This window comes from Hibiscus syriacus, unplaced genomic scaffold (genome assembly GCF_006381635.1).
Source record: "Hibiscus syriacus cultivar Baekdansim isolate YM2019G1 unplaced genomic scaffold, ASM638163v2 tig00116964_pilon, whole genome shotgun sequence".
Classification (NCBI taxonomy): domain Eukaryota; kingdom Viridiplantae; phylum Streptophyta; class Magnoliopsida; order Malvales; family Malvaceae; genus Hibiscus; species Hibiscus syriacus.
In genome coordinates, this window is record NW_024063489.1 from 1,025,382 (window position 1) to 1,035,615 (window position 10,234).

At 37.8% G+C, this 10,234-nt stretch overlaps 1 protein-coding gene and 1 pseudogene across 1 annotated transcript; one reads left to right on the top strand and one right to left on the bottom strand.

Moving 5' to 3' along the window:
* Positions 1–564: 564 nt before the first annotated feature.
* Positions 565–6,058, top strand: LOC120191014 (annotated as a pseudogene).
* A 1,025-nt stretch (positions 6,059–7,083) lies between these two features.
* LOC120191050 (F-box protein At1g47056-like) lies at positions 7,084–9,129 on the bottom strand. Its single transcript, XM_039194055.1, has one exon. The coding sequence runs from the start codon at positions 8,904–8,906 to the stop codon at positions 7,311–7,313; it is 1,596 nt and encodes a 531-aa protein (XP_039049986.1). The 5' UTR covers positions 8,907–9,129; the 3' UTR covers positions 7,084–7,310.
* Positions 9,130–10,234: the final 1,105 nt, after the last annotated feature.

Sequence of the window (10,234 nt, forward strand, 5' to 3'; positions counted from 1 at the left end):
CATTTCAAGTATCTGATATGTTTTTGGTACGGGGATAGTATAGGAACGGATGGGATACGTATCAGGACGTGCCACAGTGGTAGGGTACGGTTGATTAAATTCAGATACGGTCAAAGTTTACTTGGGGATGTTTCGAGGAGTATTGCAGTGCTGCGAAGGGCGGCGGCACGGCGAGGAGTAAATGAACGATGGTTAGGTTTTGTGAAAAGAAAAAAAGAAAAAGAAGGAACAGACCACGCCCGAGGTGGGGAAAAAGAAGAGAGAATAAGATTTAAAGAATTTTTGGTCTACTTGTCAGTTAATCCCTGAGCATTCTAAGGCTTTAGAATGTGGCAATAATTTTTTCAGTATTTTTAAATTGGCCACCAAAATTAATTTAGGGATTTAGAAAAAAAATTCTCATATGTTATGATTTTTAATTAGATTTAAATTAAGGTGTTATATCAATTTTCTATGAAATATTAACTTTATTTATAATTTTAAATATTTTTATATATGATACCCTTACCGTCTTATAATTTTAGAAATTATTGTTTCTGTCCCTATCCCCGTATCCAAGGAGAAGCAAAAGCAAAAGGAATGGATTACCTAGGTATCGATCTTAGCTGCGCAGTTGGATCTCTAAAGAATGGCAGCTTCCCTCCCAGGACTGTTTGCTCCCTCTCGTCTCCAAGCTCCTCGGATACGCCATCGTCGCCGCTTCCACCACCGTCAAACTCCCTCAGGTCTCTTTCTCTCTTTTTCCTTTCTTCCGCTACCAAACCCCCCCTTTTATCTGATTGGCCGTTTGGGATTTTCCACTTCTTTGTAAATATCAAATCTTTTGCTAACTCCTCGCTGATCTCAGAGATAAATTATCTCTTTCCGAGATTTTTTTTATTGCTAAATTTATCGAGATCGTTTAGTTTTCTTATAAAGTAATGCTCTTTTGTGTAGATATGGGGTCAATAAGTGATTCTTATGTTATTTCTGAACTGAGATCAATTACTGTCTTTTCTTATGAATGTGTTGCTTGATTAATGCTGCTATTGTCGTAACCATTGCAGATAATGAAAATTTTGAAGCATAGAAGTGTTAGAGGACTTAGTCTTATAGCCTTTGAGCTTGAAGTAGTTGGTTATACCATTGCTTTGGCATATTGCCTAAATACAGGACTACCCTTTTCAGCTTATGGGGAGTTGGTATTTCTTTTGATCCAAGGTAAATCTAGCCTTTATTTTATTTTTCATTTCTGTCGTTACTGTGAACTTCTCTGTGTCAGAAGAAATTTTTAAATCTCGGTCATCTCTTTTAAAAGGATAATGGGAATTGGAGTCGTTTTTCTTATCAACTGTCTGCTTTGAATGCTATTCCATCGATGCATGCTAATGAAAACTTGATTGTTGTGTAACATGCATATTAATATCCGGCAATCACAAACCAGTTTCATGTTCCTTTCTCCACTTGTGCATACATGATACATGCATGCATGCATGGTCTGCATGTGTGTGGTTGCATGTTGATAGATAAATTAGAACTGGAACTGAAAAATTAATATGCTATGTATACATAATTTTTAAACCAACCAGTATATTTTCTGAACTCGTTAAACTCTCTACTTCTGTAATATGATAGCAGACTTCGTACCTTTGCAACTCTACAAACATGTTCATCTTTTGGTTGGTTCAGTTATTTTTTCTTTTCATCTTCATACTATATCTTAGAAATTTAATATTGCCTCCTGAAATGTTTGATCTGATTTTTCTTCTCTTACAGCAATAATCTTAGTTGTGGTTATTTACTACTTTTCGCAACCCCTTGGCATCTCAACATGGATCAGGGCACTGCTGTATCCTGCTTGTTTCTCTGTTATATTTTTCTTTTCTATTGTTCGGGGTTTCATTTTTACCTATGATCTGCAGGAAATATATATGTTTCCTTAACATGATGGTGTTTCAGGTTCTGTGCCATAGCACCAACGGTCTTAGCTGGCCAAATTGATCCTGTTCTTTTTGAAGCTCTATATGTGAGTGGCATCTTTCACGGTCCATATTGTATCCATAAAACATTGTTTTGTACATAGTACGTGTCTTTCTCGGGTTTTCAATTAGGCTTTAATGATCGTTCTTTCATGCTATCTCATTTGCAATTCGGGGATGACTTAATAATTTTTAGTAAGGCTTCTAGTCATGACTTGGTGAATATTAGGAGGGTGCTTCTAATTTATGAACTGCTGGTGGGTTTGAAGTTGAATTTGTCCAAGAGTAGAATTTTTGGAATTAACGTGGGAGAAGAGGAGTTAGTTTCATGGGCAAAGGAAATAGGGTGTGTAAAGGGAGTTTTTCCATCGGAGTATTTAGGTCCTCCATTGGGGGCCAAGAGGAATTCCTTTTCCATGTGGGAACCGGTAGTTCAAAAATTTTATAAGAGTTTGGCTGGTTGGAAGGCCAAGTCTTTATCTCTGGCTGGAAGGGCTGTCTTGGTCAAATCCGTTTTGTGCTCTCTTCCAATATACTACCTTTCTATTTTTCGAATCCCTAGTAGCGTTCTCAACAAATTAAACTCTATCATGGCATCGTTTTTATGGGGGGGAGCATCAGATAAAAAGAACATTCATTGGATTAAGTGGGATTTGGTGTGTAAGCCTAAGAAGTTGGGGGGTTTAGGGATCCCGAATCTGTTATTAAACAGGGCTCTTTTGGGGAAATGGGTGTGGAAATTTGCTGCAGAGAAAAACTCTTGGTGGAAATCTGTTTTGTGCTGTGTCTACAATTTGGATCCTAATTCTTTGATGATTCGGAATTCTTGGACAGCTCGTACTTCTTGGATTTGGAGAGGAATTGTTAAGAATTTATTCTCATGTGATGCATTTGGGGACTGTTTTAGGAGAAATTTGTGTGTTAGAGCAGGAAATGGAGAAACATTTAAGTTTTGGCATGATGTTTGGTTGGGTTCGGTTCCTCTTAAAGATAGGTTTCCAAGGTTATTTGCTCTTTCGAATAATAAAGAGGGTAAGGTTGCAGAATTCAGATTGCATTCTGATGCGGGTTGGGTTTGGGATATTCAAACGAGAAGGAATTTGGTAGATTGGGAGGTTGAACAGTGGCTGCAAATTATTTCTCTGTTGAACAACTCTTCTTTGTCCCTAGTTGAGGAAGATTGTTGGATTTGGTTGGGAAATGGAGAGGGCTTGTTTATAGCAAAATCATGTGTGAATGCTTATTTTGATAGAGAAGGTAATGTTGAATTAGAAAGCAATTGGGAAAGATATGTTTGGAAAGGAATAGCTCCACCTCGTGTGGAATCTTTCGTTTGGCAACTTGCTCATCATAGAGTAGCGGTGAAAGAGGAACTGCTGAAGAGAGGAGTAACTGGGGTTGAAGACTCTGTTTGACCTATGTGCAGGAAGTTTAATGAGTCGGTCGCTCATTTGTTTCTTCACTGCGAAGTGGTATGGGCCTTGTGGGCTAAGTTTTTAAATTTATGGAATGTTTTCTTTGTGGTTCCTGGTTCGTTGATGGATTTCTTTATGGCCTGGGATGATCTAGTGCCACGATCTCACATATGGAAGTTTATTCCAAGAGCAGTATTGTGGTCTGTATGGAAATGTAGGAATGAAGTGATTTTTCAGAATGGGAAGGTTGATCCAGTGTTGTTGTTCTTCATTACACGTTTCAGAACTGTTTCTTGGTTTGAAACATCAGTTAAGGATGTTCACTTTCATTTCGATTCTTTGATGGGTGATTTAAAACTTGCAGATCAACTGGGCAATTCGCATAAGAAGAATCTTCCTTCTTCCAAGTGGAGTCCTCCTCCGGAAGGGTTTTTAAAAGTAAACGTTGATGGTGCAATGGTTAAAGATTGGGATAAGGGTGGTATAGGTGGCTTGATTAGGGATGGCAGCGGGTTGGTGCTTGGGTCTTTTTCAGAGAAGGTTGGGGGAGGTCCTCCTCTGCTCGCGGAGCTTTTGGCTATTAAAAGAGGGTTGATTCTTATTGAGGAAGTTGAAATTGATTTCTATTCAAAACAGAGGTTTATTTTGGAATCAGACTCTTCAAATGCTCTGAAGTGGATTAATAATCCGATCCTTAGTTCTACTTTGTTCCAATCCTTGGTAACGGATATAGCTTCTACTGTGGAGATGAAGGGTATTATCACAAGGCATATCTCGAGAGCAGCTAATTGGGAAGCTGATGAATTAGCCAAAGCTGGCATAGGCTGATTTTAGTTGTGTAACTGTTAAGGTGTTGTCTTGGTTGTTACTATTAAAAGTGTATTAGGGTGTTTTATGCTTTCAGAATTATGGTTGTTTTGTTGTGTAAGAAGTTGTTGTTGTAGAGATGTGGAGGTGTATTATTGTTCCTATTAATAAAAGTTAGAGGCACTCTTTCCCTCATGTTATGTTTGTAACATGGAGGATAAGAAGGGGGTTTTAATGAGGCCTTATTCTATCAAAAAAAAAACAGACTTCTGCTTTTTAATATATACTTTTTAGAAACTTTATTTTTTTCAATTATAGAGCTTTGCATGGACAACAATACAATAATGTGACATGACCTGCTACAGGTATCCCAGCATGCAATATTTTTTGTTGCCAGGGTACCGCAAATATGGAAGAACTTTTCTGTAAGTATTACTTGGAACTTTCCATATTGATTTTTTTTTGGGATAAAATGTATGTATTATATCCAAAGAAGCAGCAAGCTGCTACAAATCAACATCCATATTGAATCTTTGTCCTCTTAAACTGTAAAAATTTATTCACCAACATTTTGGTTTATGAAATTGCCACAGTTCCATAAATTTCCTTATTAATTAAAGGGAAAGAATGTGTAAACATTTCTCTGAAATATTTTTTTACAGCTCATTTCTGTATAAGGCTTTCATTCTTGTTGTTCCTGTGTTCATATTTGCATGCTTGTCTGCCCCTGTAAATCATACTCGCTGTGTTTTTGCATCTAAGGCATCTACTGTTGTTAGTTTGAAAACAAAGTTGTACTATGTTCGAAGAGTGGGAAATCATCAGTGCTCACTTTTTGTTGCACTGTTTCACCACAACCTATTTATGATCATAACTACTAAAATAAAAGGCTTCTTTCTTGGTAAATTCAGTGAACTTCTGACTCAATAGATTCTATCTAGTAAACTGCTATTTGTTTAACTAGATATTCCTAAATCCAGGTCAGTTTCCAGCAAGTGATATGAGCTCCTCTGTTCCATTGGCTTACTTTCTTATTGCATGTCCATCTTCTGTGACTTTCTACTTCTGTACAATCTAACTTGTTAGCTAATTCTTTAGTGTTGTTAATTAACAATTATTCTTTGAGCAGAACAAAAGCACCGGGGAGCTCAGCTTCTTAACATGCTTAATGAATACTGCTGGCTCGCTTGGTAAGTACATATTGTTTATAGAGCTGTTGGGAGTATCCATGTTTTCTTTTTTGTTCAATTAAGTTGGAGTACCAGTGTTGATAGTGCCGTAGAGGTAGTGTTTTCCTGTACCAATGACGAGGGATAAACTAAACTCATTTGATTTGTTTCTCTTGCAGCGAGAGTATTTACCAGCATTCAGGAAAAAGCACCACTAAGTGGTATCCTTTTTCTATCATACTTTCATCTTCTAAATTTATTTATTCACTTGTTTAAAAAATTTCCATGGCTCTTTGTTTCTTCTGTTCTCCATTCTCATTTGAAGCAATCTGCTTCTGTCTAAAGCAAATTTTCTTCCTTTTCTTTTCTTTTCTCCGGGAAACCAGAAGATAGATTATGGAACTTCCAATTTTTCTCAAATTTCTTATGGAAATGTAAACTCATTTAGTACACATGCCATGTTATGAGAAAACTGCATATACACTGTTGGGTTATATATTTGGTATCCTTGACTCCCTTGAAGTTCTTGCGGGCTCGATACTTGGTATCATGACAAATGGCACAATCCTGAGTCAAATTATTATATATCAAAAGCCACGAGTAGAGAAGGAGAACAAAACAGAATAAATTGATATCAAGTAGACTATGATTCTGTTGAAGGTTTAGATCAGTGGAAAGTTTAGATTGGTGTATGGATAAACATCTCGAGGATGATTTAGTTTAAGATACTATTAGTAAACTGGATTCGTCAACATTTTTCTGCTTTTCTTTGAATCGATATGAATCATGCTGCTTTTGCCTTTTAGTTGGCTGTTATTTTCATTAATATTGAGTACTTATCTTTATTTCATCTCTCTATCTCTCAACCATATCTATATCTTTTGTCCCTTCAAAATATAAATATATAAATTAATTTCATAGTGAAGTAAATGGATTGATAAAAATGGAGTGGAGACCAAATATTTGGAGCGTGAAAGGTAATGGAAGAAAAAAAGTGAGATATCTGCGATTAGATTCTGGACGTTTGATCGAGTCAAGTCAAAAATAGGATTTAGTCAAGTTAATGAGTTGTATTTTATGATTCAACCTTTATTTGAATTTTTGAGTTGAAATCGAGTCAAATAATAACTTGACTCGAACAACTCAATTAGAAAATATTGAATTTTTTGCGAGTCGAATGGTAACATGACTCGAAAAACTCAGAATTAAAAAACAATATTTTTTCTAATTGAGTTTTGTTCCCCTAAATACACAGGTTCTAGAAATTTGGAATGGTCAATGTACCTCAAACAAAGCTCAGCTGCACAATTAGAGTCTTCTATGTGCATGATAGAACCAAGTTCGACTGCCACGTCCCTAATGTCTGAAGTTTGCATTAAGTCTGATACACATTGCAAATTGAATAACGTTAAAGTTCTTGTAAAACTGGGCTTTCATGCTTTTAAAGCAAAAACTCTCGGGCATTTGATTTGGTAGAAACTTTGCAGATGATATCTTATTGATATACCTACCAATCGGGATTTTTCGCATTGATCTTCATGCGTACAATTAGTTAATATAACACAGACAAGTTGATAAGCGCTGCAATGATTCAAACACACAGGGCCAAAACCAGAGGTTGTAAATAACTTTCAGAAACATATGATTACGTTAAGTCAAGCAGTTGCAGTACACAAAACTTGTAATCTAATTGAAATACGTATCACAATATGCATCAAGAAAGAATCGGAAGCAAAACAAATACAATGATCTAGCTACTGTATTAGGGTGCTGCCGTCGGAAGAAATATAGGAAAAGATAAGAGAAACCGTCACTTTTGAAGATGAAGATTCAACTCTAAAGGCAATCAACAGAACACAGCATTGAATTAAATCCCGAATCTGATACTACAACGCACAACAAAATAAACATTTCAAGAACCAAAATGCTTTTTCTCCCACCTTTGCCTCTTCCACTCCAAATTAACTATGAGAACCGCTGCCGTTACTGTTTGCGAACCTTCTCAGAGTGCAAGCCACTATACTTCTCCCACTCAAAAGCCCTAGAAACTTAGTTGATGTTAATCGACCTGTGCTGCTTGAAGCAATAGCAGAAGCACTGGCTACAATGGGAGGAAATTCAACTGCATTATCTTGTGCCCCGACATCACTGGCACTTGCATCTAACTGTTCCCCTGTATCCAAATTAATTGCGAGTGATCCTCTGTTTGCTCTTAACCATTCCACCCCCTCCGATGTTACTCCTCTGCATTTCTTCACCTTCACTTTAATCAAATTCGGGCAACCACTAGCAAGGGCTTCCATTCCATGATCTGAAACAGGGCAACTCTTAATACAAAGCTTCTTCAAAGCTATACATTTAGCAGCAATACATGAAATCTCTGCGTCACCCACTGTATCACTACCGCATAAAGCTAACCGTTCCAAGTTCTGACAATTTGAAGCTAACATTCCCAGACTTATGTTCGTCAGATTAACACCGATAAGAACCAATTCTTGTAAATTAAGGCATGAGTTTGCAACAGCAATTACACCTTGGTCACCTATTCGATTGGCCTTCCATCCATCAATGTGAAGCTTCCTTAACAATTTACATTTCCCAGCAACAGCTTCAAGTCCAGCGTTCGTACACTCTGGAGTCTTAACTAGGTGAAGAATTTCCAGGTTTGAACAGTTGGATATAGCCTCGAGACCGATGTCGCTTATTTGAATCCGTTCCATATGGATCTCTACGATACCCGTCACCTGATCAACTATAAGAGGGAAAAGCTTATCCCAATCACCAGAGCATCTAAAAAGTTTTAAGGATTTCAGATTCTTAGCACCAATAATAAGCGGACCAAAGCACTGTCCATTATAAAGCTCTTTTAAGCAAATTGTTTTTAACGCTGCCGCCTCCATCCCTGGCCCTATCGGCTCAGCTGCAGCTCCGTCTATGATGCCACGAAGTCGTTTCACGGAGAGTTCCTCGAGTGCTGGACAGTGGTCGAGCACGGCGTTCATGCCTTTAGCTCCGAAAGTGCAAGATCCACACGAGAGCTTCTTTAGGCCCCTGCAGTTCTTAGCAAATGCCGACATTCCCGCATCGGTCAAGTCACGGCAAGCTCGGAGCTTAAGGCGAGTCAAGTTCCGGCAGCGCTCCGAGATTAGAACAAGCGCTTCATCCCCGATGCTAACAGATCTACGGTCACATTTCAGGGCCAGTTTCGTGACAGCATCAAAGCGAGAGAAGATGGAAGGAATCAGAGGTTGCAGATCTGAGTGTGCGTTGAGGGAAAGTCGGTGACGGCTCTGTCCTTCCGTCCTCAACCACCTGCGGCAAACAAGAGAACAGCGTTTCCGGTCACCGGGGCTAAGAAACTGGAAAATGCAAGCCAAACACTCGTCCGGTAGAACTGAGATGAAATCAGATAATCCATCCATGCTACTTCGTTCAAGCTCTTCAGCTTCCTCAGTTTGCATCGGAGAGATCAGAGCCGTTGATTTCAATTTTGACAGTTGGCTACGGTTACAATCCCCACGGCTGGTGAGTTTCACCGTCGACACTGCTTGACCCATCGACAACAACAAATACCTAAACCTAAAGAAGAAAAAAACACAAACAGAAACAGAAAAGACGACCACAGGTTAATTAAATTATCCTGGGCGAAACCGTGAGGAACTAAGGACCATTTTTCAGGCTCCGCAACGGTTTTGTTCTTGGAAGTGACCAGCCCGGCGGAATTCAAAAGCGGAATTCATTAGGCCTTGGGTCTCGATTTTGTTTGGTTGGTCTCATCTTTCTTTCTGAACAAAAAAATGGCCTTCCCTATCGTCCACCTATTCGGCTTTCCCATCCTCACAGTGATACTTTTCGTGAGCCCCCATCCCTTATTTTCATTCTTTAGTGGGTCAAGGTTGAAGTCCAATAAAATTAAAATGAAAACGGTTCGAATAAAGCTGGAGTTGTGAGATGGGCACGGGAGATAATTTATTTTCGACCTAAATTTCTTGCTTTTATTATGCTCTTAAACAATTCATTATGGTGTTGATATCCGGATACTCACATTTTTATTCGAAATTCTGTGTATAGGAGACTTTCGGGTAGGGATGGGCACGGGGCGGAATGGGTTTTTGGCCGTTTTGATCTCGATCCGAAAATATATTTTTATATTTAGTCTCTCTCCTCTTAGATGAATTTTAGTTTTTTTTCGCCCCGAACTCATCCCGGTTTTTAGACTAAAATCCGAATCTAACTCGATTCAATTTGAATATATTAATATTTTAAAATAATAAAAATAATATATTTTATAATATATTTATAACTATTTGTTATCTTTTAAATGGTTAAAATAATATATTTTATAATAATTTATATTTTTAATAATATAAAATTAAAACTCGTAAAATATTAAATATATTTTATATAAAAAATTATAAATTAATTAGGTCGGATCGAGTCGGTGATTTTAAACTTGGCCCCGCTTCTCCCCAAGCCCTGAAATTTCAAAAAAAAATCGTTCTTATAGGGTCAAGTCAAGTCGGGACCCATTGAGTTCGGGTATTTTGATCATCCCTACCTTCAGGTCATAAAAATTTAACTCGTATCTCGGTCTGTAAGAGGCCTCATTTTTAGGTCACTACTGATAGATTAATTTTTATTTTATTTTGTTTTCTAATTTATATTAGTTTTTTTAAAATGTCATTAAATATTTAAAATTTTATAACACGTAATACAAAAAAAAATTAGCTAATCATATTCCCATATGTAATGGGGTAAGGAGGAGGTAAGGTAGTAGGCTACCCCCAACGCTAGGTTGAGAGCAACTTCCGTGGAAGACCTCCGGCAATTATTAATTGCCCACCGTGAGACTCGATCCCACGACCACAAGGTTAAGAGCCTTGCG